The sequence below is a fragment of the Rhincodon typus genome, chromosome 41 (genome assembly GCF_021869965.1).
Source record: "Rhincodon typus isolate 14 chromosome 41, sRhiTyp1.1, whole genome shotgun sequence".
Classification (NCBI taxonomy): domain Eukaryota; kingdom Metazoa; phylum Chordata; class Chondrichthyes; order Orectolobiformes; family Rhincodontidae; genus Rhincodon; species Rhincodon typus.
The window spans coordinates 7,230,968-7,249,045 of NC_063372.1; the positions used below are offsets into that span (position 1 = coordinate 7,230,968).

Below are 18,078 nucleotides of genomic sequence, written 5' to 3' on the forward strand. Positions count from 1 at the left end.
ATGATAAAAAAAAGTTAATTTCTCTGCTCAAATGCATATAATATTCAGAACAAAATAAATGAATTAAGGCCACAATTAAAAGACTATAAGACATAGGCCATTCAACCCCTCGAGTCTATTCCACCATTCAATGAGATCGTGACTCATCTGATCATCCTCAACTCTACTTTCTTACGTTTTCTCCATAACCCAGATTCCATTCCAGATTTTAAAAATCTGTCTACTTCTGCCTTGAAAATATTTAATGACCCAGCCTTGACAGCCCTCTGCAGTAAAGAATTTCCAGATTCACTACCCTCAGAAGAAAATTCTCCTCATCTTGGTCATAAACATGCAACACTTCATTCGGAGATTACGCCCTCTGATCCTAGACTGTCCAACAAGGAGAAACAACCTTTCCCTGTCACATCCTCGAAAAATCGTGTATGTTTCAATAAGGTCACCTCTCATTCTTCTATATTCCAACAAGAACAGGCCCAGTCTATTCAACATCTCCTCATAAGATAGTGCCTCCATACTTGGTATCAGCCTAGTGAACTTTCTCTGGATTGCCTCCAATGTCAGTATATCTTTCTTTAGATAAGGGGCCCAAAGCTGTTCACAGTTTTCCAGCTGTGGCCTGATCAGTGTCTGTATAATTTTAGCAAAATCTCCCTACTTTTATAATTCATTCTCTTTGAAATAAAGGCTAACATTCTATAATCTGAAACAAACAAAAACAGAAATTGCTGGAGAAACTCAGCAGATCTGGCAGCATCTGTGGAAAGAAAACAGAGTTGATGTTTCAAGAACTGTGACCCTTCTTCAGAACTAGAACTAGAACTAATTTCTGGTTTTGTTTGTTTCAGATTTCCAGCATGTGCAGTTCTTTGTTTTATTCCATTTGCCTTCCCTATTCCCTGTCAAAATTGGATGCTAGCTTTTTGTGATTCATAGATGAGGACTCAAATTCCGGAATTCTGTAGATTTCTGCAGTCTTTCTCCATTTAAATAATATTCAGCCACTCTAACCTTCCTGCCAAAGTCCATAACTTCACATTTTCCCCACAGTATATCCCATCTGCCAAGTTTTTGCCTGTCACTTAACCTGTCTATATCCCTCTGCACGCTGTTTCATCTTCGCCTCTTGCCTTCCCACCTATTTTTGTGTCATCTGCAAACTTAGCTATATACATCCACTTTCCTCATCCAACTCATTAATATACCTTGTAAGTAACTGTGGTTCCAGCAGCAATCCCTGTGGCACACTACTAGTTACATGTTGCCATCCTAACCCTTAGTCTTCTATTAGCTAGGCAATTCTCTATCCACACTTGTATTTCCTACAATACCACGGGCTTTTATCCTATTAAGTGACATAATGTGTGTCACCTTATCAAATGCCTTCTGAAAATCCAAATACAGATAAAGCAGAACCAGTGGATCCAATGTATTATTACAGGATGAAATAAGTACAATAGCAAAAAATGACCTTGTATCTGAAGATGTAGAATCCATAGGGGTGGAGATTGGAAGAAATACAAAGAGGAAGACAACACTGGTGGGAGTAATCTACATCCCCCTCCCTCCGCCCATCCCCAAAACAGTAGTTATACTGCAAGACAGAATAAATCAGGAGATAATGAGGGCATGTAAAGAAAAAGCAGTATATTAATCACAGATTAATTTAATTTTCATGTAGTATGGGAAAATCAAATCGGTAGAGATAGCCATGAGGAAGAATTCATAGAGTATATTTGGTACAGTTTCCTAGGACAGTATGTTGTGGATCCAACGAGGGATCAGGCTATTTTGGGGTCTGGTAATGTGTAATGAAGCAGGTTTAACAAATGATGTCACAGTAAAAGATCCTCTAAGAAACAGTGACCATGACATTGTAGATTTAGCATTCAGTTTGAGAGCAAGAAACTTGGGTTGGGAACAACTTTGCTACACACAGTGGTAGTTACAAAGGAATGAAGGCAGAATTCGCTGGAATGGACTGGGAAGGAGTTTAGCAGAAAAAATTGTTGATGAACAATGGCAGACATTTAGGAAAACAGTTCATGACTCATAGCAAAAATAATGAGGAAGGAGGATTCTTGGAAGGGAATAAACTGACCACGGTTAACCAAGGAGGTCAAGAACAGAATCAAAATGAAAGAATAAAAAAAACAACAACAACAACATGGTTGAGATTAGTGTCAAGACAGAAGATCAGGAAAGTTTTAAAAGCCAAAAGATGACCAAAATAAAACAAAGGAGAAAATAAACTAAGAGCATAAACTAAAAAGCAATTTAAAAACAAAGTACAGGCTTCTTAAATATATAAAAATGAAGAAAGAAGCCAAAATGAAGAAAGGCCCATTAGAGAATGGGGCTGAGCAATTATTAATAGGGAATGAGAAAATGGAAGAGCAGTTTAATAAATAGCAAGTACCAGTCTTAGACAATATTAGAATACTGCATTCAATTCTGGTCTCCCTGCTTTAGGAAGGATTTTGTGAAACTTGAAAGGGTTCAGCAAAAATTTACAAAGATGTTGCCAGGGTTGGAGGGTTTGAGCTTTAGGGAGAGGCTGAATAGACTGGGGCTATTTTCCCTCGAGCATCAGAGGCTGAGGGGTGACCTTATAGAGGTTTATAAAATCATTAGAGGCATAGATAGGGTGAATAGTCAAAGTCTTTTCCCCAGGGTAGGGGAGTCCAAAATTAGACAGCATAGGTTTAAGGTAAGAGGGGACAGATTTAAAAGGGATCCAAGGGGCAACTTTTTCACGTAGAGGGTGGTGCATGTATGGAATGAGCTGCCAGAGGAAGTGATGGAGGCTGGTACAATTACAACATTTAAAAGGCATCTGGATGGGTATGTGAATAGGAAGGGTTTAGAGTGCTAGGGGCTAAATGCTGGCAAATGGGACTAGATTAATTTAGGATATCTGGTCGGCATGGACTGAAGGGTCTGTTTCCATATGCTGTACAACTCTGACTCTAATAGCATTCGAAAAGTACTAAATCAAACGGCAAAAGATGTGGAGGAAATAAACACAACAGCTATCACTAGAGAAAAATTACTAGGGAAACTAATGGCCATGGGATTAGGTCCACTGGACCTTATGGGGTACATCCTAGGTTACTAAAGGAAATAGCCATAGAGATAGTGGATATATTGGAAGTAATCTCCAAGAATCTTTAAAGACAAAAGAAACAGGCAACCATAGACCAGTTAGCTTAATATCTGACATCGGAAAATGTTACAGTTCATTACAAAAATGCTCTGCCATTACAAAGTGCATAATATGATCAGAGTTACCATGGCATCATGAGGAGGAAATTATGTCTGTCAAATTTATTAGAATTTTTGAGGAGGTAACAAGCACAGGGAAGCACTAGATGTAATATATTTGGATTTCCAAAAGATACTCAGTAAGGTACTGCAAATGAGGCTACTTATAGGGGTAGTATGTTAGCATTGATTGAGGATTAGCTAACAGAAAGAAGACACAGTTGGGATAAAGGGGGCATTTTCAGGATAGCAAACGGTAACTAGTAGAATACCACAGGGATCAGTGCTGGAGCCACAAGTAAACACAACATATATTAATGATTTGGATGAGGGAAATTACTATTGCCAAGTTTGGAGATGACACAAAAATAGGTAAGACAGCAAGTGGTGAGGATGATACAAAGAGCTGCAGAGGGACATAGACAGGTTAAGTGAGTCACCAAAAACTTGGCAGACGGAATATCAAAAGGAAAAAAACACAAGGCTGCACATTTTGCCAGGAAGAATAGAGGAGCTGAATATTATTTAAATAGAGAAAAACTGCAGGAAGCTGTAGTACAGAGGGATTTGGTAGTCCTCATGCATTAATCACAAAAAGCTAGTATTCCAAGTTCAGCAGGTAATGGAGAATGGAAAGGGAATGGAGTATAAAAGTAGAGAGGCACTGCTAAAACTACACAAGGCACTAGACAGACTGCAGCTGGAATAGTGTGAACAGTTTTATTCCCATTATCTAAAGATAGATACACTGATGTTGGAGACTGTCCAGAGAAGGTTCACTAGGTTGACCCCAGGTGTGGAGACATTTTCTTATGAGGACAGGTTGAATAGGCTGGGCTTGTACTCACTGGAGTTTAGAAAAAGGAGAAACAACTTTATTGAAACATACAAGATCTTAGAGGCTTGCCAGTGTAGATGCACAAAGGTTGTTCCCCCTTGTGGAAGAGCCCAGGACCAGAGGGCATCATCTCATAGTGAGCATTCGCCATTTAAGATAGAAGCGAGGAGGAATTTCTTCCTACCCTCAGAGAGAATCGGTGGAATTCTTTACTGCAGAGGCTTGTCGAGGTTGGATAGTTAAGAACATTCAAGGTGGAAAAAGACAGATTTTTAATCACGCAGTTTGGGGAAAAGATAGCAAGTGGAATTGATGATTATCAGATTAGCCATGGTCTCATTGAATGGAGAAGTAGACTTGATGGGCTGAATGGTCTACATCTTATGGTTGATAACAAAAAAGAAAGCTGTGGACTGCAGTAAGATATTAAGCATTTATTAGGTGGACAGAACAGTGGCAATTACAGTCGAATTGAGAGAAGGGAGGGGTCATCATTTGGTAAAAGGAAACACATTAAGAGTTGGAGAGAAAGTGAGGGACTCAAATGCATGTTTGGTATGCGTGCCTTTATTGGTTAGTGCATCGAGTATAGGAGCTGGGAGGTCATGCTGCGGCTGTACAGGACATTGGTTCAGCCAATTTTGGAGTCTTGTGTGCGATTCTGGCCTCCCTGCTGTAGGAAGGATGTTGTGAAACGAGAAAGGGTTTGAGAAGATTTACGAGGATGTTGCCAGGGTTGGAGGGTTTGAGCTACAGGAGAGGCTGAATAGGCTGGGACTATTTTCCCTGGAGTGTCAGAGGCTGAGGGGTGACTTTATAAAATCATGAGGAGCATAGATAGGGTAAATAGGCAAGGTCTTTTCCCTGGGGTGAGCGAGTCCAAAACTAGAGGACATAGGTTTAAGGTGAGAGGGGAAAGATATAAAAGGGACCCAAGGGCAACTTTTTCACACAGAGGGTGGTGCGTGTACGCAATGACCTGCCAGAGGAAGTGGTGGAGGTTGGTACAATTATAGCATTTAAAAGGCATCTGGATGGGTATATGAATAGGAAGGGCTTAGAGGAATATGGGCCAAATGCTGGCAAATCAGACTAGATTAATTTAGGATATCTGGTCAGCATGGATGAGTTGGACTGAAGGGTCTACTTCCGTGCTGTATATCTCTATGACTCTACAGAGTCAGAGGTTTAAAGGGGTTTGAGGGGAGCTGTTCTCACCCAGAGGGTGCTGCGAATTCGGAATTCTCTGCCTCGAAAAGGGTGGTAGAGTCAGAAACCCTCATCACATTTTTAAAGTGAGCTTGGATATACACTTGAGGTGCCATAACCTCTAAGATTATAGACCAAGTGCTGGAATAATACTTGTCAGCTGGTGTAGACATGATGGGCTCCTTCCATGCTGTAAAATTCTAAGACTGAAAACCATCCCTCTTCAAGATCATATGCATGCAGCTCTCACCTGCCCAGCAGTATCCACCAGTTGCAGATAGAAGTCTTGTCCATCAAAATTTATGGTTTTATTAAAAGCTGCAAAACAGTTTTTAAAATCATATGAATTGGTGAAAACATGCATTTTTTTTTTTTTAAAAATAAGATTGGTCACATCCTATGGTTAATAGCTGCACTTTGTCCTGCCAATAAACCCGCACGCAAGATTATAGTCTTTCAGCACTATTGAGTCAAACATTAGTCATACAGACAACAGTAAAAACACAGCAGTACTTTAGTCTCTGGAGTAACACAAGCAAGTATCAAACGGACACAGAAAAGGGGCCTGGAACTGTACTGAGGAGCAAATGGAGCTGGTCAGTTTTAAAATTGCAGAGCTCAGTCCATAATTAGATTGGGACATTGAGACACTTTGAGAAAGGTATATTGATGTTACAAAGTGAATTACAAAAGCATCATTTGCAAGCAGCACCTACAAGGTAACAGCCACATTTCAGTGGGTAGCACTCTTGCCTGAATCAAGCAGTTGCAAATTCAAGACTCATTCCAAAAACCCCCGAGTGCATAATCCAGGCTTACACTCCAGTGCAACACTGAGGGAGTGCTGCACTGTCGAAGAGGAAGTCTCTCAAACTAGATGTCAACCATGTGTTTCTTTTTTAGGGAAATGGAAAAGATCCAATAGCACAGGGGTAGGAACCTCCAATATCCTAGCCAATATTCATCCCTCAGGAGAACAAATTATTTGGTCATCACAGAACTGTCTGGAAAATGGCTGCCACTATTCCTATAGTGATGACTACATTTTGAGAGATCTTCATTGGTTTTAAGCACTTGGTTGTTGCGCAATTGTGAAAGGTGTTAAATAATTGTAAATTCTTACTTTGAGTGACATAGGTGGTGATGCTGGATGAGTCAACTCATTAATTTTTGATTACTTCTGTATCCTCTTGCCTAAAGTGCACCTATTTCTTAAAGTACACTACTTCAATCCCACAAACATCTTACAGGTCAAAGGTTGCAGAGTTGCTATTGAGACAAGTCCATGACAATCTGTTCCCATAGAGGAGTTGGGGTAAATTCCTGAACATAACTCAGACATACGCTCTGTGAACACTGGTCAAGGATAGGATCTAGTTTGGTGTTGATGTCTCCAAAGTCAAGTAGCTTGCCAATACGGAGTTCCAAAAAAAAAATTAATTCAAAATGTTAACTCCTTTTCTCTCTTCACATACTGTCAGACCTGCTCAGATTCTCCAGCACATTCCATTTTTATTTCAGCCTGCCAATATTCAATCTCTCAGCCTACACATTAAATAAGGATCACAATTACAATATACCAGACAGAGACCAGAGGCCATGCTGCATCCAGCACAGGTCAACATCTTCACGGGAGGAGACTGCTAATTACAGCGTTAATTCCAAACTTGTTCAGTCACCTCATGATGCCCTCAATGTTCAGAGATCTTTGTACCACCCAACAAAGACCATACTTACTGTTCTCAATTGTAGGGTCATAGCATTCGATGAATTGTCCTTCTACAAATTGGATCGTTAGCGATGACTTTCCTACAAGGAGTTTACAAAGTAATTTATTTTAGAATGAGACAAGTATTTTAGCATATACTGAAAAGGTAGCATTAAATCACAATCAACTGTACTTGCATTGTTATTATTTTAAAACGTTTCTTTCCTGCTAGAATATGGAAGTCAGAAAAACACAAAGACTTTAGTTTCAGGTAAAACTGCCATTCCAGAACCATTACTATACAAGGGTATGGTGTTTAACGTTTCTTGTTACATCACATTTAATGGCACAAAATGTTGAATCCCTAAGATTTAAGTTTGAGAAACTACAGGAGGATTACTTTCATAAATTCTGAATTTAATGGATCACAGGAATTCATTGTTTAATAAAAGTAGCTAAGTTATACCACAGATTTTCAAAACTGGAATACACAGAACTTAAAATCCTGGAGGATCATCAAAATTCTTTATTTTGTAAACATACTTAAACAGGAGATCATCAAATAACAATATTTGCAGAGACTCCCCAAACAGAAAAGGTTAAAAACAATCAACTAAACAGAACTAAAAGAAAGGCCACGTTTCAACTCCCTTACTGGTTTAACACAATTATTTACAGTTGAAGTTCCCTTGCTGATCAAGTCAGAATGTTAATGGCTAATTTGTGGTAAAAAGTGAGCACCAGTTTGACTAAGTTTGCACTCTCGACTCTGGGTTCGAAGCTTGTAGTTTCATGCTTTTTTCCCCCCAAATTTAGGCAAGTGATCTGAACTGATGCTCCTGTGCAATACTGCATAAGCACTTCAACACTGCTTTAAATGGGTGTTACACATATTATTGGAAGGTAAAACAGAGAACTTGCCATGTATTCTGATTAACATTGGGAATTCATTAAATTGTTGCCTCTGAGATCTTGGCATGCAAATTGGCTGCAGTGCTTCCCTCCATAGCACTCCAGCTTCTACAGACTCAAAATGGTCTTCCAAAATTTCAAAGCATCACCTCTGTCCTCCATTTTTTTTTAGTAACCCCTCACCCACCCTGCATCATGCCTTGATGCTCTGCTGACAGAAAAGCCAAACGGATTTTCATACTTCTACTCACACTCGTTTTACATCTGTGTATCTCTTTTACCACCCTTAGCACTGTCTTTGTCTTTGGCTCTGGGCTCCCTCACAATCTATTCCATACACACCTCCCCTTCTCTCTATAGCATAAAATCCATCATTTTTCACCCCCTTCAGTTCTGAAGTCATTATCAGACTCTAAACAAGAACTGTTTCTCTCTCCACAGATGTTGCCAGACCTGCTGAGTTTCTCCAGCACTCTTTTTCAGATGTGGAGCATCTTTCGATTTTTCTTCATTCAAAGTGATTCACTTTGAGTCATGTTTGACAAAAGGTCATGAACAAACAGAAGGTTTTTACTTTTAAAAAAAGACTTTCCTAAATAACAGTGTGTGCTGGTATCTCGGCGCTTTCCCACTTCTTCAATAGCTACAGGAGAATCAGTTCGACAATAGCCAGCAACCCAAAACCGGTTTAAAACACATTTTCTCTGGGGGGGGGGGGAAGGAAAGAGTGCCGGAGAAACTCCGCAGGTCTGACAGCATTTACGGAGATAGAAACACAGTTAACATTTCAAGTCCAGTGAACCTTCATCAGGCTATTCGAAACGTTAACTCCGTTTCTTTCTCCACAGATGCTGCCAAAAGTGCCGAGTTTCTCCAGCACTTTGTGTTTGTTTCAGATTCCCAGCATCCAGTTGTTCGTGTGTTGAAAATAACTGCAACTTAGAGATATGCTAGTGGGAGATAACAGTAGCCCAAGAAACATGAGATGACAAGGTGTAGGGCTGGATGAACTCCAGCATCTGCAGTTCCTACTAACCCCAAGAAACATGATTCGAGTTACTTCACCCACACCTGTAACTGGGCAACAAAGACAAGAAAGGACACGCTCTCAGACTGCGCCGAACCATGTTAAAAATGTAGCGGGACTGGAAATAACCACCCCTCCCCCCCGCAAAAAAAGCTACTATTTAGCTTTGTATTTCTGGTAATAAAGAAAGCATAGCCGGGGGGGTGTGGATGGGAGAACAGAAGTAGGACTATGCCCAAGAACGGGGAGGGGCAGGAGGAAAGAGAAAGATGTAGACAGAGCAAACAAATCAATGGTGAAAGCTGGTCTAAAAACAAATGTTCTAACTCCAGAAAAATAAAAATTTACAAAACATTCACAGCAGCCAGTGGATTCAATTACATTGGAAAGTAGTGATGGAAACTGATGTACGAAGTAGACTAACAGAAACCTTTGTTTCTGGTTGACAGCATTTAGAATAAAACCATAATCTTCGGAATGAACTAATACAGGAATTTTACAACCACGCGCCGCTTCTATGGAGAAAACGGAGTTCACTCGTGATTCCTCCCCCTCAAAACACAGAAATAAAACAAAACTCACCGACTGATCTATACCCCAATACTGCAATCTTCCGAAACTTTAAAGGGGCCATTTGTTTACAATTAGTTAGATTTATATATTTTTAATTTTTTTTGAATTACCCGGGCTTGCCTCAGTCACGTGACCGGACCGCTTTCCCCACCCCTCGGGTGAGCGTGCGAGAGAGCGCTGGAACTTTTGAGGTGATTTTTATCGGGTTTCCTCTTTTCCCCCGCCCCCCTTTTTCATTCACAGCGACCTCATGTTGCTTTTTTTAAATATACAATAATAATCTCCTCACAACAAATCTCCTTCACACTTTACGACAACGTTGTAAAGTACCTGTCCTCTGCGCCACCTCCTGGCAAGATCTGTGAGAGCAAGCGTTTACTTCGAATGCCTCAATCTTTATTTAAAATCGCCTTACCTCATTTCAAAAGTGTTTTATTAAAGTCCAATTGCTGGTGATATGCAGACAATGTAAATATTAGGTGATAGGCTTATTTTTGGCGGAGGACGCAGGTTTATCAGTGTAAAATCTGCTCAAGAGGAGGAGTACAACTTAATGTATTTTCAAACCAGGTTTGAAAAAGCCTTTAATGAAACAAAGAATGCTCCTATGATGCTGCTTGGCCTGCTGTGTTCATCCAGCCCTGCACCTTGTTATCTGTGAGGAAGGGTCACTGGACTTGAAACGTTAACTCCGCTTCTCTCTCCACAGATGCTGCCAGATCTGCAGAGTTTTCCCAGCTATTTCTGTGTTTGATAAATCTTGAGCGTGATCCTCGGATATTTTCTTACATACACTTTGTTTCAACGTATTAAACCGCTATTCGGTTCAACTAAATCTAGATATTTTAATCAATCTGTTCAGGCATATTATAGAATCCCTCCAATATGGAAGCAGGCTATTCGGCCCATCGAGTCCACACCGACCCTACCAAGAACATCTCACCCAGAACCACTCCCCTAGTCCTGTAACCCCACATTTTCCCATGGCTAACTCACCTAACCTGCGAGTTATGACACACCTCTGGAGCAGGTGAGGCTTGAATCCAGGCTTTCTGGTTCTACTAAATTGATGTTGGTGTTCATCCTGTAAAGAATCACATGTGCTCATCCTATTATCATATCCCATTATCCCAATTTCTATCACCAACCAATTTAACATGTTCTTAAATGTTTATATGGTTTCTGCTTCAATCACTAACTCTGGCACTATGTCAGAAATCGCACAACACCAGGTTATAGTCCAACAAGTTTATTTAAATACATGAGCTTTTGGAGTCTTGCTCCATCTTCAGGTGTTAGTGAGAGAGGTAGTATCAGATACAGAATTTAAAAGTAAAAGATTAAAGGGTCATATAACTAACTGATCAAGCTGTATTAAACAAACCTGAGATGCTGTTAAATCTTTAATCAGTTAGAAGGTTTTAATTGATTAAAATATATATGTAAATCCCTGAATTCCTTACAAGTCACTGTCCTGAGAGAATTAAAGGTTTTATCAGTGTAAAGAAATTGTGACATTGTAGGTCAGACAATGCATTTTAGGTGTGAGGCCTTGTTTAGAATCTGTTTGGGTTTTGGTTTGGAGTCAGACTGGTTTTATTTCTAAAGTAGGAATTTATAAAACGCCACATTGACTGACTATCTATACACTGTGTGCTTTTTGAGCAAAATAGAATATATCTGCAAATACAAATTCACGCCATAGATTCGTGTGTGTGTGTGTGTGTGTGTCTGTGAGGGGAGGGGAGAGAGAGAGAGAGTGTGTATATGTGTGTGTGGGGGTGACAGAGAGAGTGTGTTTTTGTGTGTATGGGGGAGAGTGTGTGTGTCTGTGTGTGAGAGAGAGGGGGGAGAGAGTGTGTGTGGGGTGGATGAGAGAAAGTGTGTGTATGGCGGGGGGGAGAGAGTGTATGTGTATGTGTGAGGGAGAGAGAGAGTGCGTGTGGTGGGGTCACCTGAAGTGTGACATGAACCCAAGATCCTGGTTGACACTGTCCTCAGGTACTACATTCTACAACTGTCCAACTTGTTACATAAAATGCTCCTGTTCTCTGTCTTCAATCTTTTACATTTAATTTTATACCTATATCTCCTCATCCTAAACCTCTCAACCATTGGAAAACAATCTACTCTGTCCCATCACGTCATAATTTTAAATCCCTCTCTCAAGTCAGCCTGTGATCTCTTTTGATCATGGGAATGATAAAGTTCTGACCACATTTTGGAAAGTATAGAAACTGTCAATCTAAATCATAAAAATATCCTTTTCTTACAACTGCAAATCTTCTGATCTCATAAGTGATAACCCTGCCTCAGTTGACAGAATTCTCACTGCTGCGTTCAACAGTTCTGGTGAATGTAAAAGACCCCATGATACTAATTGAAAAAAGAGCAGTCAGATATCTCCAATGTTCTGGCGAAAATTTATCCCTTAATCAATATCACGCAAAACAGAATAAAAACCAAAATAACTGCAGATGCTGTAAATCAGGAATAGAAACAGAAGTTGCTGGAAAAGCTCAGCAGGTCTGGCTGCATCTCTGAAGAAAAAATCAGAGTTAACATTTCAGTTCTGGTGACCCTTCCTCAGAACTGATGGTAGCTAGGAAAATGTCAGTTTATATGCAGATGATAGAGAGGGGGAGCAAGTAAGGAATAAGCGATCGATGGGGATAGAGCCCAAAGAGAGAGAAGAACAGTTGGATAGACAAAGGAGTTGATAACGAACTGGCTATGAGGGTGAATAACTGTTAATGGGGTCTGTGTGTGACTAGCAATAGGTAGTGTGTAAAGGCAGACTCTGTGATAACAAGGAACAAAATCAAAAGTTGCTGGAAAAGCTCAGCAGGTCTGGCAGCATCTGTCAAGAAAAAATTAGAGTTAACGTTTCGGGTCCGTTGACCCTTCCTCGGAACTGCCAGATGCTGCCAGACCTGCTGAGCTTTACCAACAACTTCTGTTTTTGTTCCTGATTTACAGCATCCATAGTTCTTTTGGTTTTTATGTGATAACAAGGCCTGGTGTGGGGGTACGGGGCTAGAACATGGGAGAGTTTGGGCCCTAAAATTATTGGACTTGATATTGAGTCCGGAGGGCTGCAGGGTCCCCAAGTGGAAAATGAGGTGTTGTTCTTCCAGCTTGTGCTGAGCTTCGCTGGAACACTGCAGCAAGCCAGAGACAGAGGATGGGGATGTGGGAGTCGGGGGAGGGCATTTGGGAGTGAAGGAAGTGTGGACCAGCGTGTCCTGGAGGGAATGGTCCCTGCGGAAGGCAAACAAGGGAGGCCTACCATCCCACCAGCATCCACATCCAGAAGATCATCAGACGCCATTTCCACCACCTCCAGCGAGATGCCACAACCAGACACACATTCCCCTGCCCTCCCTTGTTTGCCTTCCGCAGGGACCGTTCCCTCCAGGACACCCTGGTCCACTCTTCCTTCACTCGCAACAAACCTCCCCCCCCGCACCCCACAGTACCTTCCCCTGTAATCGCCAAAGGTGTAACACCTGCCCATTTACCTCCCTCCTCCCTCCCCAATATCCAATGGTCCAAACATACCTTCCAGGTGAAGCAACACTTTACCTGCACTTCCCAGAATTTAATCTACTGCATTCGCTGCTCACAACGTGGTCTCCCCTACATTGGGGAAATGAAACGTAGACTGGGTGACCACTTCGCAGAACATCTACGTCCTGCTCGCAAAAAAGACCCTGAGCTTACAGTTGCCTTCCACTTTAACACACCACCCTGTTCCCTGGCCAGCATCTCTGTCTCTGGCTTGCTGCAGTGTTCCAGCGAAGGTCAGCACGAGCTAGAAGAACAACACCTCATTTTCCGCTTGGGGACCCTGCAGCCCTCCGGACTCAATATCGAGTTCAATAATTTTAGGGCCCAAACTCTCCCATGTCCTAGCCCCCTACCCCACACCCGTTAACAACTATTCACCCTCCTAGCCAGACTGTTATCAACTCCTTTGTCTATCCAACTGTTCTTCTCTCTCTTTGGCTCTATCCCCACCTATCGCTTATTCCTTACCCCCTTCCCCTCCCTCTCTTCTGCATATAAATGAACATTTTCCTAGCTACCGTCAGTTATGGGGAAGGGTCACTGGACACGAAACGTTAACTCCGATCTTTCTTCACGATGCTGCCAGACCTGCTGAACTTTTCCAGCAATTTCTGTTTTTGTTCACACAAAACAAAGATTGCTCACTCTATTTCTAATTGGTTGCTGCATGTTCTACATTAAAAAGAGGCTTCTTTTCAGAAACTATTTTATTTGCTGTAATAGAAGCAAAGCATTGTGAATGCTGGAAATCTGAAACAAACACAAAGTGCTGGAGAAACTCAGCAGGTCTGACAGCATCTGTGGAGAGAGAAAAACAGAGTTAACATTTCTAGTCCAGAAATCTTCAGAAAGTGTTTCATTTGCTATGTAGTGCTTTGAGATGTCTGGTAGTTATGAAAGCTGCTATATAAATGAAAGTCTTTTTATAAGTCAGAGTCAATGCATATTTATTCAGGACGAGAGCTTGGAACTATCTAATTTGATTATCTTTCATGTGGAAAAGAGTTTACTAGTGAGTTGTGCTGAACGACGTTGAGAAGTATATTTGTAACCAAACACAAATCCCAACAACATAATGAGATCTAAACCACACACCATTCGGGCTTTGAACTACAGTCACCATTGCTTTACTGTTTCTGGAGCTCCTCTACAGTACAACACTGGTTCAACAAGCCAACTCATCACTACCTTCACAAGGACAACTAGGGATGGGCAACAAATGCTGACCTTGCCAGTGACATTCACATCTCACAAAAGATTAAAAATTAATAGTGACACAATGAAGTTTACCTGGTCAGAACAGAAAGCACTAGGTCTGATTATGATTGAAACTTATTTTTGGGGCATTGTAAAACTCAGGTTGAGAGATTCTCTTTCTTTCTTCTTCAATAATGGCTAAATCATAAAATCTAATCTATCATTGATGGGAACCCGTTTTACTGTGGTACAGGATTGCTGGATAGTGATCAGCCACAGGAGAGCTGCACAATTTTCACATGCTAGCTCATGGTGCTCAAGCTAAGTGTTATACCTCCCTGCCATTCTGGCTCATATCAACTAACTCAGAACAAATTGGAGATTGAACTCCAGCATTTCCAGTCTGCACAGCTCATCTACTCAATTAATAAACTTGTCAAATCATTAGGAAACACTGTCTCACTCAAATGGTCGCATTTCGAAGTATGCTTTCCTCTTTTGCTCTTCATCCTGTTTTATTTTCCTTCTCTGCTCCATTGTGTTTGAGATATAGGGAGGGTTATTCCTACTGAAGGGCACTGTAGTTGGATCATTCAGGCCCTGAGTCCATTGCAGTTGCTTTGAAATTGGCAGTGGATTGGTGAAAATATGAACAGAGCTACACTGCCAGAACCCAGTTAGATAAATGTCTATACCATGTCTGTATCACATAAGGTAGTGAAAGCCAAGTCACCAAATTTACTTAACAAAGAACTAGATCGATGGCTTGGTGTCTAGAAATCGAAGGACATGGGGAGAGATCATTGAGATAGAAGATCAGCCATGATCATACTGAATGGTGGAGAAAATTCGATAGTCTGAAAGGCCTACTCTTGCTTCTGTTTCCTTTCTTTCTATATTAATGCCATTCTTAATGCAATGTCCCAAATATTCACCTTAGAACCTTGGAACCACCTAACATGAATCTCCTGGCACGAAAATGATCTCCCTTGCTGAGCTAAATCCATCGACTGAATTTACTCTCCTAACTTTACAAACTGTCTACAGGCTACATTGCTCCATTCACTGATGTTAAAAAAAAATGAGCATAGAGTGGTTTTGCCTAGTTCCAACTTAAATTTAATGAATAAAAGAAAAATATATACAGGACTTCTCAACTTTCTGTCAACAAAATCTGTTGATTGAAAGTTTTCTTGTGTTGAAATCACCATTCTTGTGACTTCAAAGTTCACCATAGCAATGGCTCTATGTCACCTCTTCTGAGCACCCTGCATCAAACCCAAATAGGAGACAGGGTAGGCAAGCCAGCCTTCCATCTGTTGACTCCATCTATACTTCCCGCTGCCTCAGGAAAGCAACCAACATAATCAAAGACCCCTCCCACGCTGGTTATATTCACTTCCACCTTCTTCCATCGGGCAGAAGATATAAAATTCTGAATACATGTAACAAATAGATTCAAGAATAGTTTCTTCCCCGCTGTTATCAGACTTTTGAACAAACCTCTCAAACGTTAATTCTGATCTCTCTCTGCATCTTATTTGCAGCTGTAACGCTATATTGTGCACTCTGTTCTGCTACCCTGATGCACTTTGTATGGTACTGTATGCCTGTATAGCACACAAAACAAAACTTTTCACTGTATCTCAGTACATGCAACAACAATAAATCAATCAATCAATCAAGTTGTATACCAGCAGCCCATAACATTAGTTTTTAACTTTTTTTGACAGCTTACGCAAAAATCAGTCCCTGTATCTCCTGCTTAACATCCAGTTTTACTGACACCCAATAATATAATTAAAAATAAGGCAGTGTGAATACCTAGTAAAGTTTTAACCAAGATTTGAGCCATTGGCAATGTATCAAAGGTGGGGTTATGATAGTATAGTGATTACCCAGCTGGTTAAGTTATCTCATTTTCACACAAGCTGCAACCTCCATTTTTCTTCCTGAAAATTTCTTTGTCCTGCAAATAGTTTTCCCTCGTCTGCATCTACCAGTGAAGCCATTTTTCCAAATTGGAGGAATTTTGCTGATGGCAATTGCGCAATACTCCGACTTTGTTCAGCACTCTAAATAAATGACTCAACCTCTAACAATCTGGCTATATTGGAAAGCCAGGTTTAGGTGGATCATGCAAAGTGATGTTAAATCTCTGTTTGCAGCTAAAGCCACAGGGTCAAATTACCTTTGTTTCAGAAATGAATATCATCAGCCCTTGGTCTTCAATGGATTTTGATTTGAGCTGCAGCAGGAAGGCAATAAAGTTGGGACCAGTGTCACATGCCATGGTACTCTTCACAACTAAACTGCTGATATTCCTATTGGCAATCTGAACATTGCCTAACTTTTGATCTGTCTGATTCTTTGCAATCACAAATTTTGTTGCTGATATTTCTCAATTTTGATAACTCTTGTATCCAGTGAGTTCTGCTGGAAAGTGTAGATATTAAATGAGAATGCTATCAAGATCAGTTATGAATTACCTATTTCTCATTTCTCATCCAGTATATTACAACAGGAGCTCTTCCAGGCAACAACCTAGGCACGACCATCTTCAGCTACTTTATTGATGATCTTCCTTCCATCATGGGGTCAGAAGTTTTTGCTTTTTTAAAATTCATTCAGGGGATGTGGGCATCACTGGCTTTGCCAGCATTTATTGTCCATCCCTTATTGCCCTGGAGAATGTGGTGTTGAACTGTTTTCTTGAACCATTGCAGTCTTAGAGTGTAAGTACATCCACAGTGCTTTAGGAAGGGAGTTTCAGGATGTTGACCCTGCCACAGTGAAGGAACAGCGATATAGTCAGGATAGTGAATGGCTTGGAGTGGAACATGCAAGTGGTGGTGTTCTCACATGTCTGGCACTCTTGTCCTTCTAGATCGTAGTGGGTTTGGAAGAAACTGTATTGGAACTGTATGCGCTTGTTCGCTGATGATCACACGTGTTCAGTACCATTCACAATTTCTCAGATAATGAAGCAATCTGTGTAAATATGCAGTAAGACCTGCACAACATTCCCTGCCCTCAACATCTTGGAGGCTGCCATTGATTAGAAACTTCACTGAACCAGACAAATAAATGCCAGGACTACCAGAGGATGTCTCTCCAAAGCCTGTGCACCGTGTACAAGGACAAGTCAGGAGTGTGATGGAATGCTCCACACTTGTCTGGATGAATGCAGCTCCAACAATGCTCAAGAAACTTGACACAATCCAGGACAAAGCAGCCCACTTGATTGGCACCCCATCCACAAGCATCCACTCCCTCTGCTGCCAACGCTCAGTCACAGCAGTGTGTACTATTTACAAGATGCATTGCAGAAATTCACCAAAGCTCCTTAGACAGCACCTTCCAACCCCATGACATTTACAATCGGAGTCCTTTTTGCAGAATTATTTTCATTTATGATGCAGAGAATTTTAGGATTAGGAGTACACGTTCTATAAGAAATACTGACTTTGTACTGTATCAGAGTGAACTTTTGAATGAACAGATCAAGGGGGAGGTGAGGGCCTAATGGTATTATCACTAGACTATTAGTCTGGAGACCCAGACCAAGTTTCTGGGAACATGGGTTCAAATCCTGCCATCGCAGATGGAATTTGAATTCAATAAAAATCTGGAATTAAAAGTCTACTGATGACCATGAAACCATTATCCTTTGTCAGGAAAATCCCATCAAGTTCAATAATGTCCTTTATAGGGAGGAAACTGCCATTCCTACCTGAATAAAAATCAAAAGAACTGTGGATGCTGTAAATCAGGAACAAA

General features: G+C 40.9%; 1 protein-coding gene across 6 annotated transcripts in view; it reads right to left on the minus strand.

The window, feature by feature from the left end:
* Nucleotides 1–18,078, minus strand: part of rhebl1 (Ras homolog, mTORC1 binding like 1) — a 44,937-nt gene that overhangs the window by 23,184 nt on the left and 3,675 nt on the right. For 3 of the 6 annotated variants that reach the window (XM_048619031.1, XM_048619030.1, XM_048619029.1), the window contains exons 1-3: nucleotides 9,541–9,779; nucleotides 7,049–7,120; nucleotides 5,562–5,629 (exon numbers count right to left, since the gene is read on the minus strand). In XM_048619031.1, coding sequence (XP_048474988.1) covers nucleotides 5,562–5,629; nucleotides 7,049–7,120; nucleotides 9,541–9,592 — 192 coding nt within the window. In that variant the 5' untranslated portion in view covers nucleotides 9,593–9,779. Of the gene's footprint in view, nucleotides 1–5,561; nucleotides 5,630–7,048; nucleotides 7,121–9,339; nucleotides 9,437–9,540; nucleotides 9,780–18,078 lie in introns of those variants that run through there. The other 3 variants (XM_048619033.1, XM_048619032.1, XM_048619034.1) reach the window with 3 other exon arrangements.